The sequence below is a fragment of the Strigops habroptila genome, chromosome 1 (genome assembly GCF_004027225.2).
Source record: "Strigops habroptila isolate Jane chromosome 1, bStrHab1.2.pri, whole genome shotgun sequence".
In the NCBI taxonomy this organism is placed as follows: Eukaryota; Metazoa; Chordata; class Aves; order Psittaciformes; family Psittacidae; genus Strigops; species Strigops habroptila.
In genome coordinates, this window is record NC_044277.2 from 143,018,319 (window position 1) to 143,043,612 (window position 25,294).

General features: G+C 47.2%; 2 protein-coding genes across 8 annotated transcripts; one reads left to right on the forward strand and one right to left on the reverse strand.

Annotated features, from left to right (window-relative positions):
- Positions 1 to 622: 622 nt before the first annotated feature.
- LOC115600562 (C-C chemokine receptor type 8-like) lies at positions 623 to 24,644 on the reverse strand. Of its 7 annotated transcripts, XM_030469682.1 has the most exons (4): positions 19,965 to 20,816; positions 11,277 to 12,655; positions 4,033 to 4,092; positions 623 to 2,565 (listed from the first exon to the last, which is right to left on the reverse strand). In XM_030469682.1, exons 2-4 carry the CDS (start codon positions 11,322 to 11,324, stop codon positions 1,495 to 1,497), a joined length of 1,179 nt encoding a protein of 392 aa, XP_030325542.1. In that variant the 5' UTR covers positions 11,325 to 12,655; positions 19,965 to 20,816; the 3' UTR covers positions 623 to 1,494. The 7 variants fall into 7 exon arrangements, with proteins under 7 accessions (XP_030325542.1, XP_030325550.1, XP_030325587.1 ...); XM_030469690.1 differs by lacking the exons at positions 11,277 to 12,655; positions 19,965 to 20,816 and adding an exon at positions 24,513 to 24,644; XM_030469727.1 differs by lacking the exons at positions 4,033 to 4,092; positions 11,277 to 12,655; positions 19,965 to 20,816 and adding exons at positions 22,278 to 22,373; positions 24,513 to 24,644.
- On the forward strand, positions 17,407 to 19,052 carry CX3CR1 (C-X3-C motif chemokine receptor 1). The gene has a single exon (XM_030469745.1). It carries the CDS (start codon positions 17,428 to 17,430, stop codon positions 18,517 to 18,519), a length of 1,092 nt encoding a protein of 363 aa, XP_030325605.1. The 5' UTR covers positions 17,407 to 17,427; the 3' UTR covers positions 18,520 to 19,052.
- Positions 24,645 to 25,294: the final 650 nt, after the last annotated feature.

Below are 25,294 nucleotides of genomic sequence, written 5' to 3' on the forward strand. Positions count from 1 at the left end.
GAATGGGTTGCCCAGGGAGGTTGTGGATGCTCCATCCCTGGCGGTGTTCAAGGCCAGGATGGACAGAGCCTTGGGCGACATGGTTTAGTGCAAGGTGTCCCTGCCTATGGCAGGAGGTTTGGAACTAGATGATCTTAAGGTCCTTTCCAACCCTTACTATTCTATGATTCTATGATTCTATGTCAATGTACATCTATATGTAGGTGTATAGGTAACCATTCACGTATAAATCTCTAGATGATCTTAAGGTCCTTTCCACCCCTAACCATTCTATGATTCTATGAAACCAGTCATTCACAGTTACCAAGTGGGAGCAGTAATTGGGAGGTCATCTCCAGTTGTACGCTCCAGAGCAGCGACTATACTGGCACATCAGTTGCTTGAAGTGTTCAAAAAGTTCCCTCATGGCAAAATGTGAGTTTCCTCTAGCTGGAAATCTGCAGTTTAGGCACCTCTGGAGCCTTTGGCCACTCAAACCAGCCAGTGCTGTCTGGTTTAGACACCTCCAGGTTACAGGATGCTCGGTGTGTTACCACAGTTTGTATCTCTCTCCATCCTGTTTTGGGCATCCACAGAACAACCAGCCCCTTGGCCAGCAGATCAGGGCTGTGCTGAAAGCCTGTGGCTTACCAGCAAGCAGGACCACGGGAAGCTTAGACATACCACTCTTAATGCGCTCTCAGCTCACACTCAGTATTTTTCAACTCTTCAGCTTTTTTCTTCCTGGTAACTATTTCTCTACTCATCCTTAGGGCACTCATTCATTCTCATAAGGGTTTTTCCTTGACAACCACAGTGTAATTTCTAAGCTGCAACTTCCAAACCCTTCCAGCCTAGGAGCTGCACCCCTGGTAGTGGATGGAGAGATAGGATCATACCTAGATACTCCTCCACATTGATTACAGCAAAACACATGTATAGCATTTCTCTTTGTTGCCTATCTAATTATTCACTTACTAAGCTCTTTCTGGGCTAGAAGCCTTGTTCAGATCCATCAACAAAGCCAGGCCCTGGCATGATACCTTAAACATTGACCTTTTCCCTCCAAGGAGTGGGTTCCCGCTCCTGCTGTGAGCCTTGACCCTGCCTACAAAGCCAGTCCACTCTGATGAGGTGAAGGAAGGAGCAGCCAAGTGTCCTGAGTCTGGGAACATAACCAGGTTCTTTCAGTACTGAATCTGAGGTGGGGAAGGAAATGCTTCTAAGGCACCTCTCTGTGATGCTCAGAGAGTGCAGAGGTCTGCTAGTAATTTCATCCTCCCTTTCACGATGCAGGCAGGGCAGGACATGCAAAGGAAAAGGGAGAAAGATGCTAAAGACACTAAAAATTAAGAACCCCAAAGGCAACCATGTTAAAAAGCAAGCAGGAGCAGCTGCTTCCACTTTTCCTATCCTAAAAGGTTGCCCAAGCAGTGCATCCCTGGGCATGCCCTGCTGGGAGGATTTCTCAGCTTCAAGTCATCTGCTCGGGATGAAAGTTTTTGACTTATAGCTCTATAAGACAGCGCCAACAGAAGATGACTGTGAGGATGCTGCATGCAGAGAGGAGTGCTTGTCCAGTCTGCGCCCACTGTAGTCTTTGCAGAACAACAGAAAATGGGCATGTTTTCTGAAAGCTTCATGGAGATGCTTCTTGAACTTCTCACTCACAAAGGCATAGATGACTGGGTTGAGGCAGCAGTGGACAAAGGAGAGTGCCTCAGCCAGCTCCATGGCTAGATCTAGTCTTTGGCTTGTCAGGCAGTCACTGATGATGTGCATATTCTTCAGAGAGTCCAGGAAAAGCACAACGTTGATGGGGGTCCAGAAGAGGATGAACACGATGACAACAATAAAAACCAGTTTAATTGCTCTGTACTTGTTCTGAGTATGGCACTTCTGCAGGTTTTTCAAGATGCTGTGGTAGCAGAAAATGAGGACACCCACAGGGATCAGCCACCCCAGGACATTGACTTCAAAATTACTGAAAGTCCTCCAGCCATTGCTGCCGTCAGGATAGTGAGGCAGGCACTTAGTCTGGTTATTGTCATTTGTTTCCTGGAAAAATACGAAGTCTGGTGCTGATGCTAAAATGGCAACTGCCCAAAGGACCAGGCTGGTGATAACCCCACGAGCAGTCGTCCGAACCTGTAGAGCATAGACAGACTGGACAATGGCCAAATACCTGTCGATGCTCATGATGGTTATGAAGAAGGCGCTGCTGTAGAAGCCAATGAAGTAAGCCGAGCTGATGATTTTACACATTGCATTTCCAAAAGTCCACTGAGTTGTGATGGAGTACTGAACCAAGAAGGGGAGGGAGAAAACAAAGAGGAGGTCAGAGATGGCGAGGTTCAGCAGATACACATCAGTCATGGCCCTGACTTTCTTGAAAACTGTTAGGACCCAAACGACCAAAGCATTTCCCATGAGGCCGGTCACGAACAGGAGGGAGTACAGCACCGGAAAAAAGGTAGATGCAAATGCTGGGATATTGTCAAGATCACAGCTGATGTCCAGTTCTGGGTAGTAGAAGTTGTATTCATGGGTTGCAGAGGAGTTAGATGTTGGGGACATGTAACCCACCTGTTCAAGAACAATGAAGTTCATGAGGCTCAAATACCAAATTACCCTCTTAGTATACATACTAGGTACAAGTCAGCTCATAACAGGCCACATAGAATCCCAGACAGATTTGGGTTGGAAGGGACCTTAAGATCATCCAGTTCCAACCCCCTGCCATGGGCAGGGACACCTCACACTAGAGCAGGTTGCTCCAAGCCCCTGTGTCCAACCTGGCCTTGAACACTGCCAGGGATGGGGCAGCCACAGCTTCTCTGGGCACCCTGTGCCAGCGCCTCAGCACCATCACAGGGAAGAACTTCTGCCTTAGATCTCATCTCAATCTCCCCTCTTTCAGTTTAAAGCCATTCCCCTTGTCCTGTCACTACCTGCTCTTAGAAAAAGTCCCTCTCCATGAGGACAAAATAACTGTGCCTCAGCTGCGTCGGAGGATTTTAAGGTCCTTTCTAACCCTAACCATTCTATGATTCTATGATGCTAACAAGGAACAAACATGAGTGATCAGTCCTCCCCTGCAAGGTCCTCTGGCAGCTGTGGTGGTAAACTAGAGGTTACCAGTGTTCCCCATCAGCTCTGTGTGGGGTGCCCAGCCCCGTGCTTCAGTCCAGGTGGGGCACCAGCGCCAGAGACAGGGAACATCTCCAAACCAGAAAACAAATGGGTATGGCCAGGGGGCTGAGAGCCCCCAACATAGGTTTCAGGGTCCTATTCCATGTTTCCTTTAGAAAGAAGGAAGGGAGCAGGGCTCAGGAAGGGAGCAGGGCCCAGGAAGATGCTCACCTAAAAGCTGTGTTTCCAGTTAGCTGAGTGCCAGAAATAGCATTTCATGGGACCAGTTCCTGCATAGTTCCAGCAGGCTTTCAGCTATAAGGGCACCAGCACATACAGGTCACCAGTGGGTGCTGCACATTGCATGTTTCTCTACCCCAGGTGAGACCAGAAGTGGCAGGTCCGGTCTGAAGGACAACTTCCCAAAGAGCAGACAGGCCTTTCTGCACAAACTGCTGCTGCCAGCAGCTCCTGCCCGCCAAGACTTTACTCTGCCAACAGGTTTTCCTTTCAAAACCAGTGGCTTTGCTCTCCCGGAAACTGTCAGGATGCACCAGCATCAGCAATGTGCCCTTTCCCTGCTCCCTGGCCCCTTGCAGCCCCACAGCATCCCTGGGCAGCACCTGTGACACCAAACAGGTAAAGATGGGTGACAGCACATCTCCTAGTCAGGATGTCCTCCACGGGACACTCCTAGCACTACCCCTGCCCTTAAAGCCAGCCTTCCTCCACAAACACAGCCTCATGAGCCAAAGATATTTTCACCCCATGTTTTTTTTCTGAGAAGAACAATCACACTGATTTCTTCTAAACCCCCATCATCCCTACCAGCACTATGTGTCCCCATAGGCAAAACTGGACCCCTCATATGTGCTACTAGCCTCAGCTTGCAGGACAGCAGCCCAGCAGGGAGAGACTCACCGACGTGTCCTCGGAGCCCAGCAGGTATGTCAGGTTCCCCTCCATAATCCAACGCTGGGTCTGAAAGTGCCAAAACGATGTCTTTCTATCACAGCTTTTAAGAAGTGGGCATACCTTCACCCATATATGGTGGCAGCATTTACCTTACCAAGTCACAGGCAAGGACCTCACTGGAGCAGTGCACAGTCATAAAATGCCTTTTCCTTTGTGAGGTACGTGTTACATTAAAGACATGTGAAACCCAAGCCAATGATTTCAGTCTCTGTCAGTGACAGTTGGAGGAACGGAAACGTGCCAGGTTTATTTTCTGAATAAGCAGTACGTTCTTTCACTTTGAGCATCTCTACGAACGTCAGTGGAAGAGGTTTGCAATTTCCCCCCTATGCCTGTGACGTGCCCCCATCCCACCTCCTGCCCCTGCTCTGCAGTCCCTGTGGCCAGGAGAGAGGAAGCAGCGCTGCCTCTCCTCTGCTCCGGGGATTCTTGGTGAAGATGTCTGTGGAGGAGGGCCCAAGGCAGCCAGCAGCCAGCAAAGGGCACCATGTTCACATTAACATTTATCCTTGGCAGGCACCTTCGCCCTTGCACTCACCCACCCACAGACAGAAATACACAAGGGAACTGATCATAGATCACAGAGTAATTCAGGTTGGAAGAGACCATCAAGTCTAACCATAAACCTGACACTGCCAAGTCCGTATCGCCCTTCCTTCCCAAAACATGCACCCTGCAAGACACTCTTACAGATAACACCGAAGTAAAGCCCTGAACAGTTTACAGGGTTTCCACCCCAGCCAAGTGCCTGCTGGGGCCTTATTGCTTCCTTAATCCTGTACCTCTCCTCTCTGAACTGGAGCTGCCAGGCTGCCCGGCACAAGGAACAAGCAACGCCAGCAGCCCCAGGCCTGCTGTGGAGCTGTGAGATGCAGCAGGGAGAGTGGGTCAGCAGCCACCCCGCGGGAGCTGGGGCTGAGGGTGGCACTGGGACACTCATCCCACTCCCATCGTGCTCGGGGAGGTGTTTCAGCAAGCTGAGCGCAAGAGGAGCAGCACTTGCTGCTGCTGCAGCATCTGCACAGAGCCTGTGGCAGGACATCCTCTGGTGCCTGCGCTGGTGGGTGCACACATCACAGCACAGAGCACCCCTAGAGCCAGTGCTGCTCCCGGGACACATGGCACGGGAGGCTTCACAGCCCTTCCTGAGGTCAGGCTGTGCCTAGAGAGACAAAGAGATGCCGAAGGGCACCTCTGCTTGCAGCTTACTGAGCTCCAGCCCAGGCTCTGCCTATGGGGGGAGGATGAGGTGTCAGCAGGCGTCAGTGATGGCAGTGGCACAGGCTGCTGGCACCTCTTGTGCAGGGGAGAGACATGGCCACATGCCACTGTCAGGAGGCCCTGGCTGTGCCTTGCACGGCAGCAGGAAGCCCTGTCTGAGGGGAGCCCAGGAGCAAGGCAGATGGGCCACCAGCTGTGGAAGGAAGGTGCATTCTATCTCAGGAGACCTGGGTGAGCCTCTGTCACCTCTCCAAAGCAGGAGGAAACATTTTAATCCCCAGATATAGCTCCTTATTCTCTCAAAGGACAATTTTTGCATCCCTACCTTTTAAATGAAGAATAAACGTGTCTCCCAGGGGTGGCTGTATTGGCTGGAAAGGCACCAGAGCTTGCATCTTTCAGTGACATGAAGGGATGAAGCTCCCTCTGCTGGGTTTTCCTGCAGAAGCGAGGCACAGGCATGATTTCTGTGCAGGGTTGTGTGTGTATGTGATCACATACACATACGTATGCCCCTCTCTACAAGAGAGACATTGAGGTGGTGGAGCGGGGCTAGAGAGGGGCAACAGGGCTGGTGCAGGGCCACCTCACTACATCCTCCTGTCAGGCAGTGGTAGAGAGCAATAAGGTCCCCCCTGAGACTTCTCTTCCCCTGAAGCATTATATCTTTCAGGCCAGACATTTCTTTATGAAGTGCTTTAGTCCACAAAGCCTGAACTTGCCAGCACAAGTGTGCAACAGCCTGTCCACCTGAGCTGAGCTGGCCTAGCCACAGAGCAGGAGGAGATGCTGCTGCTGTGGAAACACCACTGGTTTCCCCACATGTTGAAAGAAATAAGTTCTCAGATTTGGAAGGCAACTCAAGAGGGAAGTGGAATAAGAAGAAAAGGGGGTTTCCCCACTCTTTCCCACTGTATCTCTGATTTCCTCCTCTGACACCCTCCCATGACCCACAGTTAGGAAGGCAGGCAAGTCTGCCTTAGCCCTTCCCAGGAAAAGTCTCGCTGGTTACAAGAGATGCATTGTCTCTTTTTAACTTGAAGAAACAAAAGATGCTTTTCCTCCTCATGTAAAGACCAGAATGAAAGTATCTTCAGCAGCTTTCTCAGACTTTGTTATCCCTGAGGTGTTTCCTGAGTACCAGAGGGTGAACAGAGGTCGAAGATGGAGAGCAGAGATACTTCTTGATGTTGCAACTGTTTTTCAGGTGGTGGTGTGTTCATTTCATGTTCCATTTTCATGTTCCTATTCATGTTCCACTACAAGTGCACACCATGATAACGAGCAACACCCTTATCTAGCGTTATCACTATCAGCAGAACACAACGGAAAGCCTTTTTTGTCTCCCTGGGGAGATGTGTTGAGGATGTCAGTGAGTCAGCCTGACTTGGTTTCTTTTTATTTGAAGTCCTCCAGTCAAAACCTGTGGGTACTCCTTTTGGCTAACCTCATTTCTTCATGAGGGTAACAGCCTGCTCTGTGCTATGTTCCAGTTGAATTCTGGGCAGTGTTGGAGGGCAGGGGTTGACTGCTGCCTTCAGGGAAACCCAGCTGTAAGAGAAAAAGATGAGGTTTAAAGATCTGCTGCTCTGGCCCTTTCCTGTTCCTTAACCTTTAAACTTCCTTTTCAGTATGTACCTTTGCTGTTCCTGGCTAACACCTAACCAGGTATTGGTTCCCTGATTATTTCCATGGGTGCTGACATCACTTTTGTAGTTTGGTTGATGTTAGAGGCTCAGTTTGACCTTTGGTATACTGCTGTGTGGCTGTTGGGGATGTAACCTTTGCTAGACAAAGCATAATGCCATAAAAAGGCATGTAATTATCAGAAATACCAGAACTCAACTTATACAAGAATATTTGCCTGGCAACTCACTACACCAGTCAATGACCAACAGCTCAGACAATCTGGAAGATGCTTTCCATCCCAAAACCCCCATCCAGCCCAGCCCATATGGAGGTGGCATTACTGACTTTGGAGAGAAAGCATTTTAACCTCCCTTGGCACCTGAGGCAGGGACAGGACCTGGAGGTGTTTCCAGGACTGTATTCCTGCATGTGCCAGAGCACCTTGGTATTGGTACATTCCCCAACTGGACACTGTGTCTCGGATTCCCATAATAACACACACCACTGCGTATGCCCCAGCCGTGCCTGGAAATGTGCTATCCAACTGGGATGTGTGGCATCCCAGTCATGGGTGCAACCCTAACACAACCCTGAGCGTGATGCTCGTGTCAGGGGCCAAGAAGGCTCCTTGATTACTGAACATGCTAATGCTTAAACCTTCAGACCCCTCTGGTCCACTGGAAGCCCTGGGCTGCAGAGAGATGTTGTGCTCAAAACCTTGTTCACAGGCAAAGAGGAGGCACAACGTGTATGTAGGTAAAGCCAAGAATTGATTGATAGTGTTATGGCAATCTCGAAGCTCCAATCATCATCGGTCTAGATCTGCTGGATGCACAAAAAGGAAGAATACTAATGCTGTTTAAATTGTTTTGCACATGCATTTCTACCCCTTTTCGTGATGGCACATTCACCCTTCCCTGCTGCTTTGGGTCCTAAGGCCAGTGGTTTTACCCAGGGGCTGGTGTGGTGGTGGGGAGGGAGGTGCTGGAGTGAGCTGTCAGCATCTCCAGCCCTTCCCTGGGGCCAATGCAGTGGTCATGCTGATGGGGTTTCTGCCTCCCTCTAGGATCTGCGTGGGGTTGGTTTTATATGTTTTCTGACATGCTTTGATACCTTCTTCTGCCTTCACTGGTCTGCAGCCTTGTGTTACACCCTGTGCAAGTCCTGTCCTCCGTAAGCACTTCTGCCCCTCAGAGTGGCCGCATCCTGCTTCACAGTTTCACAAGGCGCCAGCAGGACCGGGGCAGAGCACATTAATACTTTCTCAGCACAGCCACGAAGCTCAGCCCAGGAAGCTGCCCTGCCAAACTTCGCATGTTTCATAGGGTAGGCATCAGCTCTAGAGAAGAGGAAATATACATTTAAACCCAAACAGTCTCTGCTTGAAGAAAACATTGGTTTTTACTGCAGCTATGAATTAAGGTAAGAGACAATTCCACTTGACCTATAATTTGACAGAGCAGGAGGACAAGAAATGGTATCTGATGTACTTAAGTAAACTCTTCACTGCTTAGTGCTTGGAATCTAAGTAATACTTAATTTGGGTAAAGATGATGTGGGTGTTTACAAACTGTGAAAGTAGAAAGGGAAAAGCTTTTATTAATCAAAGTGACCCAGGGCAGAGAGATTTTACTGTGACTCATTATTTATGGCAATATTCGCCCTTGCTGGAAGTCTTCAAGATTAATGCTGACAGATGACTAGCGTGCAGCATTAGCCCAGAAAGACAGAGCAAGAAGATGCAGCCCTTCTACTTCATTAGATGGTTTTTGTCAGATGTCTGCAGGGATTTCAGAACTCACCAGTGTTGCTTGATTTTAGTTTTAGTCAGTGAACCAACATCCCAAACATCACCGACACTGAGAGACAGCCGAACCAGAAAATCTGGTAGAGATGGCAGCAAGTGTCTGATGAAGACAGAGCAGCAAGAGAATGGCGGAAATCAGAAGAAACCCTGAAACCCCAACTTTCTGTATCTGAGCAAATCACTTAATTTCTCTGTGACTCAGATTTCCATGGGAAGGTTGTTGTTACAAGGATGGCTGCTGGTTTGGGTGAGACATTTGGGTAATCCAGTGATGGCAGCCTGTTAAGTGCTTGTGTGATATAAACACAGATCCAGAAACAGAAGTAATGATGTTGGGGCAAACCCTGTGTTGATGCAGCCAGACAGAGGCAGTGAACTGGGTGAGAGGATAAAAAATAGCAACTGAAATGAATTATGAGGGTTTGAGCAGCACAGAAAAAGTCCAAAAGGGAGAGGAAAAGGCTAAAATTTGACAAAGGAGAACACTTAGTAAACTGAGAGTAAATCACATAATAAATGTGATCTTCCTAGGAAGGGGCTGTCAACTCCAGAACTTAAATCTCATCTGGACACAGTCAAGAAGCAGTAATGCTCTCTAAAATAATAGAGAAAATGATTTAAGAGATGCCCCATTTCTAGACAGCCTTCTCAGTTTTCTGAAGGATGCTGAAGCAATGCCAGCTTATTAATAACAAAAAAGGGGGGCAGGAAGTAAATAGGCCCCACAATAAATGCGGTGAGAGGACAGGGTGAGTGATAACCATAAACAAGTACAAAGAGTGCACATAGCTACAAAAATTCATCTCTTTTCACTGTCCCTTCAACAGAGAAAACAAAAGAAATTTGAATGCTGCTTAAGAAGGGCAGGCCTGGGAAAAAGGAATCCTGAGGAACAGCAGGTAAGAGAAAACACCACCGTAATGCTCAGCGATAGGTATAAAAATACAGTGTCACGAGTAACTGTGTGAGCAGGAAAGGCAAAAGGGAACTAACAGGCTACAGGACATACCCGTGAAGCAAATTTCCCAAGAAAACCCTGATCCTGGCAATCACCATCCAGTCAAATGACAACCCCAAACCCAAGTGCCCTGTGGGCAGGTCTGTCCCCCAGCAGCTGAGTTAAAGTGCTCCCCAGCTTCTGTGGGCACAAATACAACTGCTGCTCTTCAATATGATTCTCGCAGCGTTCACCCGATTTCCCATCTCCTGGCTGGTCTTGGCCTGGAAACCACCTCAGGTTGCAGAGGCTTTGCAGAGGACCCTCGAATCTGGCCACAGAATCATGACCCTGAGAGTCAGGGATGAAAACTTCAGAAGCATTTCAGTGATTTTCTAACCTCGATTTTAAGACCCAGGGGAGACACAGGAGCCTGAATCATACTTGTCAGGCTATGGTTCCTAAATGGATAAGTCATTTCTGAAATGGGTATTTAAGGCTCTGACCTCCATAGGGCCAGATTACTAAAGGTACTTTGACTGCCAGAGGTTCAGGCTAATGCCTTGTGGGACTTTTCAGAAGCCCTCCAGTATTTAGCTCCCTTTCAGAAGAATGCTCCATCCCTGGCCGTGTTCAAGGCCAGGTTGGACACAGGGGCTTGGAGCAACCTGATCTAGTGGAAGGTGTCCCTGCCCGTGGCAGGGGGTTGGAACTGGATGAGCTTTAAGGTCCCCTCCAACCCAAACCAGTCTGGGATTCTACGGTTCTATGATTGGTATCAATGATGGCACCCCAGGAAAATGCCTTGATGTGACTATTGGCATGGTCACTTGCTCAAGAGCTTTGGTTATGCCCTGAAAGTGGAGCCATGACAAAATCAGAGTATACGCACTTTTGATGTGATGGGTTAAGCTGAAACTTGTGCCCTGGTTACTTGCTGCCCTGCAGTTATTTCCAGGTAAGCATGGAGCACCTCTAAGAAAGCACTTTCCAATGCTATAAAGCCTTAGGGAAAGGTGAAAAAGATCCTCTCTTGCCCTCCATGATCCGAGCCTGATCTTTTCAAATGTATTTGTTTACCCCAAACTACTGGTTTAAGTTTGTAGGTTTTATCCCCAGCTGGTGGAGACTGCTTCCAATTCAGTTTGTGATGTTGGTATAAAAACTGTAGAATTGGTCCAGGGAAGGGGCATTTTTTCTCTCTCTTTGACCTAAATGCCTTTGTAAAGGGACCACAGGCCCCTGCAAGATTCAGACTTATATTTATCCAAATCAGCAGTGGTTTGATCAGCCTCCATTTCTGGGTGCTTTATTTAGGACACCTTAAATGCCCTAATTTTCAGAAAGCCTCAGCATCACGCTTCTGCACCTTGAATCCACCTTGAGCTAGAAACTATAATAATGAAGCAGCCCACAGCACTATTCTCTTTTAAAGAACTTACCCTCGAAGTCCAGGACCGAGTCTCCATAAATGAAATCACCCAAAGCAATAAGTGATTATTAAGAAGAACTCTGCCAGGCCACAGAAATGGCCCAGCTGATGTGAGAATAAATCACAGAAGAAAAAAGAAACACCAAAGAAAGGCGTTTCCTCACCTTAAAGTTGTCAGAGAAGGACTGGAGGACCAGGGAGCAAGGATGCATCTGGGATTACACCACACACCCACTTGGAAGGGATGGAAGAATCATAAAAGAACTGGTTAGAAGGAGGCAAAACATGCAGGGTTTAACAGAGGCAGTACAGTCTGGCTGATGATAGCAACATCCCTGTCCCCAAACAGAGGGGACCAGAACAGAGTCATTGTTGCTGAGTGTGCCCCAACAGCCCATTTGCTCTGCCTCCCTGCCTATCAGGGGCTGTAGAGTTGAGCTCCTCCACTGTGTCTGGCCTAAACCCATATCCCAGACTGGTATTTTCTCTCGTGGAGATCCTCAGACATACAAAAATCTTTTTTTCCTACTTGAAGTCTGTTCCAGTCATTTGTCTTTCACCATTAAAAATGTGTATCTGAGTTTTAGCTTGCCAGTTTCTGGTTTGAATTTCCATGCATCAGTTTCTGGTATGGCTAATCCCACTACATGAGCAAGATTATGCAATCAGGTGTGACCAAAGCATACCTACAGCCCCAGTCCCAAGGTCTGCAGTAGTAAAGCCACTTCCCATTTAGCACCTCTTTAAACATCTGTAAGCACTTGAGGGTTGCATCAGCTTTTCTTACTGCAACATCTGGCTGAGGGCTGGGTTTCAGACTCTGCCCATATCAGCATCCAGGTTTCCCAGCAGATGTCCTCCCACTCTTGAGACACAGTCCGTGGTGTTTAGCTCCCAAGCATGTCACTGGCTACATTAAAGTCAATGTGAATCATCCCAGAAGCCCCAGATTACTCAGGTCTGTGTGAATTACTGTCTAATTCTCTAAAACTCCTTCATCACTTCCCCTGCCACCTCTGACTCCCAATCAGCTTTCAGACCAATGATGAAAATACTGACAAGTTTGGGGCTTTCAATTCATTATTCACACAGACCTTTTATAAGCAATATTCTGTGTTTGGTGAGACATCCTCCACGGATGTCTGGCTTTTGAGCTTTGACAGCTAACAATCCCAAATCCCATTTTAACGCTTTGTTGGACTTGTGTTGCATTGGGCTGGAGAGTTGTGTCCATCAAATAAGCAGGCAGTCCAAGTCAAAGCTCCAACTCTTCTGCACAGTACCCTTTATCAACCCTGTAATTGCATCACATGTCCAGATGAAGGCTTCTTTTCTCTAAAGCCACACGGACTGGCATCAGCTACACTCCCCCTCTTTGCTGTTCAGATTTCATTTTGACCAGGTTGAAGGTTAGCTGCTTCACCTTGCTCCCCGCTTCCAAAGGTCAGAATTATGTCATAGAATCATAGAATCCCAGACTGGTTTGGGTTGGAAAGGACCTTAAGATCATCCAGTTCCAACCCCCTGCCATGGGCAGGGACACCTCACACTAGACCAGATTGCTCCAAGCCCCGTCCAACCTGGCCTTGAACACTGCCAGGGATGGAGCATTCTCTGGGCACCCTGTGCTACGACCTCACCACCCTCACAGGGAAGAACTTCTTCCTTAGATCCAACCTGAACTTCCCCTGTTTCAGTTTGAACCCATCACCCCTTGTCCTATCATCGCTACAGTCCCTGATGAAGAGTCCCTCTCCAGCAGCCTTGGTGCCCCTTCAGACACTGGAAGCTGCTCTGAGGTCTCCACGCAGCTTCTCTTCTCCAGGCTGAACAGCCCCAATGTTCTCAGCCTGTCTTCATACGGGAGGTGCTGCAGCCCCTGATCATCCTCGTGGCCTCCTCTGGGCTTGCTCCAACAGCTCCATGTCCTTCTTACGTCAGCTGCTTCCAGCACCCGTAGAGGCGGAACAGAGAGAGTATCTCCCCACTTCAGGACTGAATAAAAGACTGAGATATAAATTTAAAGTAACTGCATCTGCTGGGCCGCTTTTGATCCCAGCTATCTAATAGGATCCCAAACAGCTCCAGAGACTGTCCCGTAAGAACGGAGCCACCCAGCTCTGAAAGATGAGCTAAGCAAATTACAGGAACCAGTTGGGTGTAGGACTAGAAACTGGGCCCCATCTCTGGTTACTGTATTGCTGTAAGTCTAAGTTTTGTTTTGGGTATCATCCAAATGGTGGTTAGAGATGTCCGCAGCGGTCTGGTGACTGTGTGGTATAGTCTGTGCTGTGTGGTAGCTGCTTAGTGCCAGGCTGGTGAAGAGTTTCAGCCAGAGTGCTATTAAGACTCACATCTCTCCTGTTGGTTTCCACCCAGTTCTGGTTAATTCTGTTAAACCTCTTTCTTTTGTGTGTTAGAAGTGCCACCAGCAGCTAAAACATGTCATTTGGATGTATCCAAGGACCCCTATGGTGTGGCCGAGACCCACTGGCTGGCCAGAAGCAGATGGGTGTAGTCACAAATGCACAAAAGCAGGACATTTATATTTGGGTAGGGTGGTGGCAGCTCAGATCTAAGGGTGAGAAAGGCAGATGTGCCCACTGGGTTTCAGAGGGGTTCCCACAAAGCCTTCAGCTTCCCTGGGCCCGTGAATCATTGGCGCACAGCTTCAGCCTATGCAGCTTTGCCCGCATGAGAAAAGTGCACAATTCAGCCTCCCTGAGAAGTGCTGAGTAAGGTGTGAAAATCCTTCTGAGCCTTAAATACTTTTATGAGCACATTGTGCAAGTCTGAAGCGTGACCCTCTGGTTTGGTTATTGTTTGTTAACTTCTCACTGTGTGACAGCACTATGCAGAGGTGAAGCGCTCGCGGACCTCTCTTGGCAGCACACCTTGTAACGTGGCACTTGGCTGAAGCTCATGGGGTGGTAACTGGAAAGCTCAGATGCATAAAGGATTTGGCTCTCGTGTCACCCAGACTGATGCCCGTGCTGTTTGAAGGCTGAAATGCACCTTCTGTTGCTTAGAGGAGTTTGTGGCTCTCTCCTAATTTCACTTCCCTATATATTACATATAGTGCACATGGTCGTTTGGAATAGCTGGGTTGAGAAACAGGGGTTTTGGTCCTGCAGGCTATTGTCTTTGAGATAGCTATAAACATGATGAAGGGCAGAAGTGTTTGTGGGGAGTAGGGTTTAAAACTGCTGGGGAAGTCTGGAGAGAGAATGCAAAACAGTTCAGCAGTTTCCTGAGAAGCAGAAGTGAATCTACTATTTCCTATACTCAGCAAGGGAAAACATCTGGTGGAGAGACCCCACAGCCCTGCAGCCTTCTTCAGTGTCCTCTATGCTCTTCAGGTCACTTCATACCCTAGACTGTGACCGTTTTGTGCCAGCAGTTTTGGATGCCAATGTCATTTTTATGAGTGTAGTTCTTGCTTGCCCCTGGACATGCCATGCAGCATCTCACCCTTCGTGCTGGTGCAGGTACCATGGGCTTTGCAACCACCCATCCAGGGGTAAAAGAAATAATTTGTTATTGTAGAAATAAATGATCCCCATCAGTGAGCTAGAGGAGATTACCTGACTGAAAAGGTACTTCAGGAAAGATTGGAGGCCAAGTGATGTTCTTCTTCACTTCAGTAAGACCAGGAGTTCATCCTGCACCTCCACGTAAATGGTCTCCTGTGAAGAAGGTGGCCATTCCCGCACCCAGCTTTCTCTGCAGGCAATGCCAGTGGGTGCAACCTGTGGGGGAGGCTGCCAGACCTGAGGTCTACCCCGTGGTGGAAGCTGCATTTCCTTACCTGTGTGAAACCCTCCCTGTGCTCAAGAGAGCACAGTGGTTTGTGTGGACATGTATGGAAACTCTCCAGAGGAACAAGCTGCCTTTCTAGACATGGATTAAGGGAGCCAGCGTTGGAAAGACAAGAACAGCTACTGGTTCTCAGAGAGGAGACTAACCCAATTTTCGCTCTTCCTCTCCAGATCAGAGATTTCACCCAGCACACACAGTCTAGGCAAGCACCACTGAGCACCCTCTCTGGATGCTAATGGAATACAAGCAGGCATCAATCAGTTATTACGTCTGTGCATGATGGGACTTCTGCTCATCACACACACATTGAAACAGAAGCATACAGAGAAGAAGCTGGGGCACTTTGCAGAGACATTGTGGCCTCTGTCTGGCTTTATTTAAGAGTCATGAAGTTAGGATAGGACTTCTGAAGCTCTCTTGTCCAAACCCATGCTCAGAACAGGACCAGCTGAGTTCCAAGTACCTCCAGGGATGGAGACCCCACAAGCTTGGTGAAGCCCTGTTGTGATGTTTGACCACCTTCACAGTGAAAATGATTCTCCATACAGTGAGTAACAATTTCCCGTGGCCATTGCCTCTTACTCCGCTGAGGGAAGTTGCCTGCTTCACATTTACACCTTCTCATTAGATTCCCCTTTGAGATGCCTCTTGTTGAGGCTGATCAAACCCAGTTCTCAGCATCTTCTCATACACCGGGTGCACCATCCCCAATCATTTTGGTAGCCCTCAGCTACCGCACGCTGGTGCATCAATGAAGAACCAGCTGTGGAGCACATCAGCCCACAGAGGAAGATGGAGGCTCTGGTGCAGTCACAGCTCAGTGGCAGAGCTGGGTAGGCTGCTGTAGTGACTCATATTCCCCACGAGAAACCTGGTGTACCCTGACACATCTTTCCATTTGAAAGGCACCTTCTGCATACATTTCATCTCAGAAGAGAAGAAAACATCACATCACAAGAGGAAACAGCCTCAAGCTGCACCAGGGGAGGTTTAGGCTGGAGATGAGGAACAATTCCTTCCCCAGAGGGTGCTCAGGCACTGGAACGGGCTGCCCAGGGCAGTGCTGGAGTCACCGTCCCTGCAAGTGTTCACACCCCGTGTAGACGAGGCCCTCAGTGCCATGGGTTAGTGGTGGCCTTGGCAGTGCTGGGGAGCGGTTGGACTTGATAAGCTTAAAGGTCTTCTCCAGCCTAGTTGATTTTATGATTCTATGATCAGGATGGGAAAGCACAATTTGATGGCTACTGGGATTATATGCGATCTCTCCTCCTCATTTCTGTATCCCTCAACAGGGTAAAGAGATGGGGAACTTGACACGTACCTCTGTAGGCACCTCTAATCTCACACTACCTTGTTTGCCATTCCTCTCAGCTTCTGCCCCAGCACCTAGGCATTTCCTATTCATCCCATCTAATTCTGCTGGTCAGATACCACATCTTCAGAAGCTGGAGAATTAAACTGGGCTGCAAGCAAGCCCAGGCTCTGCATGCAGACTCAGCTCCCAGTTCTAGTGGGCAGGCACTGCAAGAGGTGCTGAGCCCATGGGTGTGCCTGTTTGCTGCAAACTGCCTTCCCATGCCGTGCCCATGCTCTGAAACTACCAGCGCTCAGACAGCCCTTCTTGTAGCCCACTTTTCCTGTGCAAAACCACAGAGATTGTTTTCTAATGGCTGTGGGCACTTCTCATTTCAATGTTTGGGGAACAGTGAGGCTTTGAACTTGAATAAGAAGGTATCTTCAAATGGAGAGCCTGCATTTCCAACTAGCACAAAAAACCCCTCTTTGAGAAATGACTGCAAAATAAGAGGCCAGAAATTCATGCTCCATATCACAAATGATGCTCTGGCAATGAGGCCTTAGGAGAAAATGGCAATGGTCACAGTAGCCACCCATGTGAGAGTTTGTTGTTGTTACCACTACATCATACGAAACTTCTTGGGCAAGGACTGTCTCACACCTCACGACATCTCTATTTCATTCTTAGTCTCACAAGGCTTATTTTAAACAGAGGCTATAAAAACTATTGCTATCAGTGAAAAGTGGACGTGCTGGGATTCCAGCCACTTCACTCTAAGTGTTAATAGTGGGAGTAGTTATACACCATCGGCGTCTACCACTGAGTAACATGCTCATGCTCTCCTTACAGTCAAAAGGAGCTTCATCAATGTGGTCAGCAGAGTCTGGAAAGCAGCCTGCCTTGTCTTCAAGTGCGTTTGGCTTGACACTGCTCGTCATTGGCTCTATTGACTACATCTCCCACTAACAGGACACGTAAACATCTGACCAGAGGCAGTTTATGGTCACTGAACTAAGTCTCTTCTTTACAGCCAGTGGAGGTTCCTGTAAGAAGACAGTGACACTGTGACCAAGGGGTAGTTATCATTTAGTTTTTTTATCACTGACCTTTCCTTTCAGACCCTGCTTTAACAGGCTGGTTTGGCCGTGTTGTCATCACTCTGGATCTCCCTCTCTGACATTATTCCCTTTTCCCTTTCCATGTTGCCTTTAGCCAGAAGATTCAGCATGACGGAAGCATTCACAGGAACAACAGCTGAATACGCTTACGACGAACATGCTTTTTCCTGCAATAAGACTGACATCCAAGAGTTTGGGAGAATATTCCTGCCAATATTTTATATTGCAGTGTTTGCTCTCGGCCTCACAGGGAACCTAATGGTGGTTTTTGCCATTGTGAAAGAGGGCAGCAAAAAAAGCATTACTGATATCTATCTCCTGAACTTGACTATCTCGGACCTTCTCTTCGTGATCTCCCTCCCCTTCTGGGCCTCCAACACAGTGCGTGGATGGACCCTCGGGACTGTTCCATGCACGGCTGTTTCCTCGCTGTATTACATCGGTTTCTTTGGGGGCATGTTCTTTATCACTGTTATCAGTATTGACAGGTACCTGGCCATTGTCCGGGCGACACATTCTCTGCAATCCAGAACAGCGAAGCATGGCTTTTTTATAACCTGTGGAGTGTGGGCAATAGCTGTTCTAGTTTCAGTGCCACATTTTGTGTTCTCCCAGCTGGTAGAAAACGACTGCCTTTCCATCTTCCCCCAGGAGCTGGAGAACATCTGGCCGGTGTTCTGCAATGTGGAGCTGAACACCATTGGGTTTTTCATCCCAGCCTGTATCATTTGCTATTGCTACTGTGGGATCATCAAAACCCTGCTGTCCTGCAAAAACCAGAAAAAAGCACGAGCTGTAAAGCTGGTCTTGGTCGTGGTGGTGGTGTTTTTTCTGTTTTGGTCCCCCTACAATGTCCTGATTTTTCTAGAGACTTTAAAGCACTATGAATTATTCACAAGTTGCAACCAAATTAAATCACTGGACTACGCAATGCACCTGACTGAAACCATCGCATTCAGCCACTGTTGTCTCAATCCTTTTATCTATGCCTTTGCTGGGGAAAAATTCAGGAAATACCTTCATCGTGTCTGCTTAAAGTACTGCCCATTCCTGTGCTTCTGTGGGCCCTGCAGCCACTACCAGGTCACCCCTTCAGCCAGCTACGCAGAAAGTGTCGTGAGCAGCAACATAACCCTCAACACCAGCGACCAGGATGGCTCTGTCTTTGTCTGAAAGGCTCTGTGAAGAAGAAATGTGTGTAAATATGTCTTCTGCAAGGCCAGCCATCTCTGAGAGCTTGCCATTACCCATATGAAGAGACTCAATGGCTGCACTGAATCACTGACCTGAGTCTTGTTAAGCATTAAATGTTCTAAACAAAAGCAGTACAGTATGTCAAGGCTGAACATGGAATTGAATCAAGAGAGAGGAAGGGGGAAAGTAGAAGCAAAAGCAGCACTCTGGGCCTGACATGGGAGTTGGAGAAGAATTTAAGGAGAGGGAAGCTGTTAAGTAATTTCATCACTGAAACTTGCACGTGTCAGTGTATGAACATGTGGTACAAATGTACATAGACCTCAACTCATTTTTTAAGGGACTAGAGATCTCTTTAATGAATGGTAGCTGACTGTTATAAGGGCAATGTTTTTGATTGATACTTAAGGGGTATATTTTTGATGCTGTATATCCATATAGAAGTGATTTTGGGGTATTGAGTGCAATAAATGTTTTACCTGTGCTTTCATACCTAATAAAATCCTACTGTTAAAACACCCCAGATTTATTTCTGAATACACATTTACTGCCAGAAATGCACTTGGTGTTTATAGCATGCAATAACCAGAGCAAAGACCATCTTTAAGGATTTGGGTCCTGACCTGGAGCTGATCCAGGAAAAGGTATGGGTTTGGGAATCATTGTGCTTGGTCCAAATACATCACGATAAGGCTGTGAATTGCTTGGAGAGGGTGGTAAGTACATGCTTCATGCCCATGCTCTGCTTGCCACACATTGTAAACACCAGCTATGTCTATACCATCATAGACAACAGCTTTGGGTACAAAATAACCACTTGCCCATGCTGTTTACCACAACCTTCCTCAACCTTTGTGGCCTCCCCTCCCATAGCTGATTTCCCCAGGGAAACTTGCAGCTGTACCCAGATTTGACGTGTCCCAGAGGACACATTTACTATGTGCACTCCACATCCTCCAAACATCTGTTCTACTCTTGCAATCACACAAGTGAGAGACCTTCCCCATGGGCCTCCCTGTGAAGCTCCTGCCATCATCTGCTGCAAGAGCAAAGGAGGTTTGTGCTGGTGCTGTGGGCTGGAGGTAAGGGAATGGACCACTGCCATCTGTGAAGCTGAGATCACCTTACAAGATAAAATCAAGGACCAATCTCCCAAAATGAGTCCATGTCAGTGGGACCTTCCTTCTATACATTGATGGAACTGGGAGTATGTCAAGACTGCAGAAACCCCCTCACTTTCCAACTAGCACAAAAGAGTTGTTCTAGACTATCAGTGGGAGCAGTAGGCCCTTTTTTGTACCACTTGTTTCTAAGAAATGTGGAGGAGAGCCTCTCCATGGAGACATTTTCCATATGCAAAAGAATCATAGCATCATAGAATAGTTAGGGTTGGAAAGGACCTTAAAATCATCTCATTCCAACACCTCACACTCAACCATGTTACCCAAGCCTCCGTCCAACCTGGCCCTGAGCACTGCCAGGGATGGGGCATTCACAGCTTCCTTGGGCAACCTGTGCCAGCGCCTCAGCACCCTCACAGGGAAGAACTTCTTCGTTGTATCTACAATAACTACACAAATATGAAATCTTCAACTCTGTGCTACTGCACACCCAGGTCACTCTACAGGATCACAGCCCCTTTTCATAAAACACCTTTTATTAGGTGTAAATACATTCTATATGCTCAACTTTTAAAAGAGACGCTACCAGTGCACTTCCAGACTCCAGCCTTATCGTCTAAGATGAAATGTAGTGTGTCACTTGAAATTAGACTACATTTCAAAGTCCAGCCTGCCCAAGCGAGATCAGACAATCCTCTCTGTTCCCACCCCCAAGCAAGTGGTATTGTAAATAAATGGTATTTTTACAGTGTTTTTTTAAAGAAATGCTAAGATGTGCAGAAAGAAAGAGGAAGATGCTCTGAGACTAAACAAGAAGTCATGTCTGCATGAAATCAGCCTGGAAAGGGTGGGTTGCCAAGCTGAGCAATGCAATCGCACTTGGTTTATTTGAATTCCCTTTTCTTTTCCAGACAACAGTGAGTTACTGAGTGGGACGAGTAAAAGGCACATTTAGATATGATCCATGTGCTGTCTCCAGAATGAAGCCTCTCTGACAGCTCTCTAGGGAGGACAGCACTTTCCTGCCTATCCCAGTGGTTTCCCAGTAATCCTGCCCATCACCAGCACAGTGCATCCCAGCACACACAACTTCCAGATCCACCTCCCTCTGGCAGTGCAGATTTGCTACTGTGAGCCCAGTGATTGTCAGCATAGGATCATCAGTGCTTATGCCATGTATTTGCAAGTTATTATAAAGAATGTGTTATTTACGTGCTCAATATTTGAGCATTTGTATGAGATTAAAAGTTTCAGGGTGGCTTCTAGGCATTGGGTTCTGCAACAAATAGCTCATTCATGCAGACGCCTCCTCATAGCAGAAGTGGTAAATCAAAGAAAACCCACTGAAAACCAAATCATTTTCCTTCTGCTTGCATCAGCAGGAAGAGTTTTGTTGTAACTGTCCCTTAAAAACCTTTCAGCCTCCAGGAAACATCCAGTGCTCTGAGGGCAACCAGTAACCAGCTTTACCAGGACTGGGTTGAGCTGCAGCTGAAGGCTTTGCTGCTCTTTGTACTGCACCATGCCAGGACGTATGGGGAGCCACAGCCCCACAGCTCCTGCCCACACCATGCCTCTGCTGTGCTGTGTGACAGCAAATACTGTATGGTTTCCTGTGTTTCTGCTTATTTTATACCTTACACTCCTCGAGGTGTTCCTTGCACCATTCGAGCCTGACTGAAAGCCCACTGATGTCTCTTTAAGTCCCTCCACTGGACTTCCAGTTAATTGTAGCCTTTACTTAAAGATACTACTTCTCTTTCAAAGCCTCTGCAGCGGGAAGCTGGTGCTTTCTAACTGTCCGGCTAGTTTACAACATACACTTTCCTACGTACAGCACTAATGCTGCATATATCTTTAGACTGGATCAACACATCCCTGAGGACCACCCAGTCCTTACCAGCATATATGAGAAAGGAAACCAGTCTTTCTGTCTGGGATAACCCCTTTCCATCTGCCATAAATTACAGACAGACTCTTGCTTACTTAGCGAGCCACAGTTTACACATGAAAATGCACACTTGTTATAATCTATCCATTGAATAGCATTTGGTTGTGCAAAGAGGTCAAGAAAGAGGTCAAGAAACCTCTTGGGTGGGGGGGGGAGGGGATTGGGCTTTGGGGTTTTGGGGGGTGGTGAGCTATCTTTGCATCTTATTTTGCCATCACAATCAACTCTTCCTGTTTGAGAATCACACTGACATGTAACATAAATCTTTTAGCAGCAGGGTTACATTTTGAGGAACAGATAAAACCTGAATGCAGGTTTTCTCAGCAGATTCACAACTTCCTGATCTACTTATAAATAGAATGAAGAAGACACATATTTTGCCAAACTGCTTGCAGTGAGACATGTGGACATCAAGTATCTTTTTTAGGTGCCACTGTGAATCCCTCTTGTTCAAATAGCACATCACAGTTGCAAAATCATAAGATTTATGTTTCTTTGTTTCTAAACCGTACACGGCTGCTCTGAATTCTTTTCATTGACCTTTTGGGGTTTTAACTTGTACAAAAACCTTAGCAATGCACCAGTCAGAGCATCACACTGACCTGGGAAATCACTCAGTGGTAAAAGCCATTGTTTGCAACATTGGCATCAGAAGGAGTCCCTACCTACACATTTCCTTTGGATTGAGAATTTGCTGGGAGTGGATCTGAAGTCCTGGTCCAAGGTAGTCTGAAGTTTTAAGGCTCTATTTAATAGAGCAACTGTAAACACATTGGTTATGGATTAAGTTCAGTGCTGTCATTTCCATTTTGTCTCTGTTACCTTTGGGAAGACCTTCACTGGGATCTCACAGGTAATACAAAACCATTGTCCTAGCAGGATGCTCTGATGCCAATGAGGGGACAAGTCCCACCTATGCAAGGTCCCACCCCAAGTTCTGCTATCGCTAAAAACCAAAGGAGAGCTTCCCAAAGAAAACCTCAGTTACCAGCTTTCTTCTTCCCAAACCTGAATTCTAGCAGTTGCACTGTCTTCCCCTGCTGTTGCTTTTGCAGCTCCTGACTGGTAACATTTTTCCTCTGTAGCTATTGCCAAAGCATGTTGTGGTGCTTTGCCAAAGGCCATTTATAGACCACTTATAAATGGCCACATTTTAGCAGTGAATGAACTATTTTCTGTATTAAGGACTTACCCAGTCCTGCAAAAGATTTACTGTTTGCACTTCAGTCTCTTAACTCCGTACGAGACCCAGAGCTCTAATGAAAACCTGTGATTTGCAGAGATGTCATTCTGAGATTCAAACCCAGTTAATCACAGCTAAACTTGAGAACGATTTAGAACTGCTAAAGGACACTTGTCACCTACATACAGCCCTTCTAGTGAAGCTGGTAATAATTCTGCTGCCACTCTTCATAAGAACTTCCTAATTTACTTGGTAACTACTGCAAGAGCTTAGTTTTCAACATACACACCCCCAAACCTCAAGACCTGGGTTTTTGCAGTGTCAGTGTTAACACGTTGTTTTCAATGCAGAAGAAAATACCTACCAACTGCTCCTGTATAATTTTGTTTGCTACACTAATATTCAACGCATGAATGTCAGTAGTTAATATATCATATTTGTTGTTCCTTTCCCTAAAGACATAGTGTAAAATAGCTCCCATTGGAAATGGGGAAAAGGGTTTGCTTGTGAAGTACAGTTTGCTTTTACCCAACTTCCAAATGTGATCCTTCAATCAGCTGGAAGCAGCACATTAAACTTGTATCACTGAAGGCAGAGGTTAGCGATGGGACAGAGAATACAAGCAAGGCCTCTGGCACTGCTTTTTCACTCTATAGATGTTATTATCCACTTGCCATCAGCAGCTGTAACCAGAACAGTCCATTTGCCACCCCACTTGGATTTTAGGTCTCTGATACATAAAATGCATTTGTCACTGCTCCATATTCAGCTGCAGCCCAACAGTCCAGCTACAAGTAGGCCAATAGGCTGGGATAATGCAGGCCATTGAAAGAAGCTGCATTTCTCCCACAAGAAGTTTGCATTTGGCCCACACATACTGCATTTGCTATATTAAAATCAAACCCAGCAGCACAGTGACACGAAGAACCAGCAGCACAGCTTGCAATGGATTTGCAGGGCACATTAGAGGATGCTGAGGAAGCAGAACGGTAGATGGCTCCATACATCTGCTGACGAGACAGTTCCCTCTAGTGCCAGGACATGTGCTACTGCTTCCACGTGCAAGTTCCTATGCATTTCACCAGCACAGTTCCTCACATAGGACTGCTTGAAACCTTGAGCTGCGGCTTCTCTTATTTTTCTGGGCTCCAAGGAGGTAGGAGCAAACTAGAAGGAAATGGTATGTCCAAGAGGCACCTAGAGCAAGTTGTTGCACCACCTCCATCTGCAGCCCTTTGCCATCCTCTTTGCCTCAGGCAACTGAGTAACATGGGCTCCAACTTGGCCATAGCAGGAGCACATGGCAGTGGGGAGCATCTCCCACTGGAAGGGCCTCAAGCAATAGTGCTAATGGCCTAAAACTGCTCAGGGATGGGGAATTGGGTTAGCACACACAGGAATTGCTTTTCCAGCTTTTCCTAGGGACATGTCGCTAGACTCCTGGTACAGAAACAGGACCTTCACCATCACATTTTGGCAGGAAGGTGTCTGAGGAGGCTTACAGCTGGGTTTGTCTGTTTTATAAATGGCAATATTAGAGCTGACTCAAATCTGACCAGGTCTTAACCCCTGAGTGCTTTAGAGCCCCTCTCCAGCACGTCTTTGCTTTACTGTAGCCCCTCTCCCCCTTGGGGTAATATCTTAGGAAACAGGGATCCTCATACTGCTGTCAGATGATTTTTCTAAGGGAGCCCTCATTTGAACCACTAAGGCTCACCATCACTTGGTCTCTTGTTCAGTTCCTTCTTCTTGGTCCTGTTGCTGGTTCCTGCTCTCCAGATCCTCTTCATAGCTCAGGTTCTGGGAGACTACAGTGCAAGGGACAGTCAGAATACAAGCTGCCATAAAGACAACATGGAATGCACAGGCCAGGGTTACAGATCAAGCCAGATTCATAGAAGGCAACTGTAGGCAGTGGCATACATCCTTCTGCACAAGGCTAACAGCACCTGGAACCAAGCATTTCCAGGTTCCCTTCTCACTAGCCTTCTACTCACCCTTGCTCATGCAGCACTCTCTGTCCTAAGCTCGCTCCATCATTTCTTCTGTCCATCTTTAGTATCAATGCTTTCTTTGCATTCCCACCAGAGGGTGGCATTATTAAACTCGATCAGACTTCGAGGTCATGAATGGTAAAGGAGGCAACTGGAGTCACTGGTGAACAAGCAGAGTGCGGAAAATGTACTTACAAGAAGTAAGAAAAAGGTTAGTCCCTACATTCTGCTGCTGGAAGAAACATCCATTTCGTCAAGTCTTTTTGATTTGCTTATCCTTGAGCAAATGAGAGCCTGTGGGTGTTAAATTAACTACATTTAATTAATTAATTGAATGAATTAATTGCTGAGTCTCAGCAATCACAGAAAGAAGATTAGTAATTGATAAGAACAAGGATTGGTTCTTTCTCAGCCTTGACCCTCTGCAAACACTTTGTTTTTTCTAACTAGCTTTTCCTTTATGTTACAGATTCCATGTGAGGAATGTGGCAGGAGAGTCTGTGGA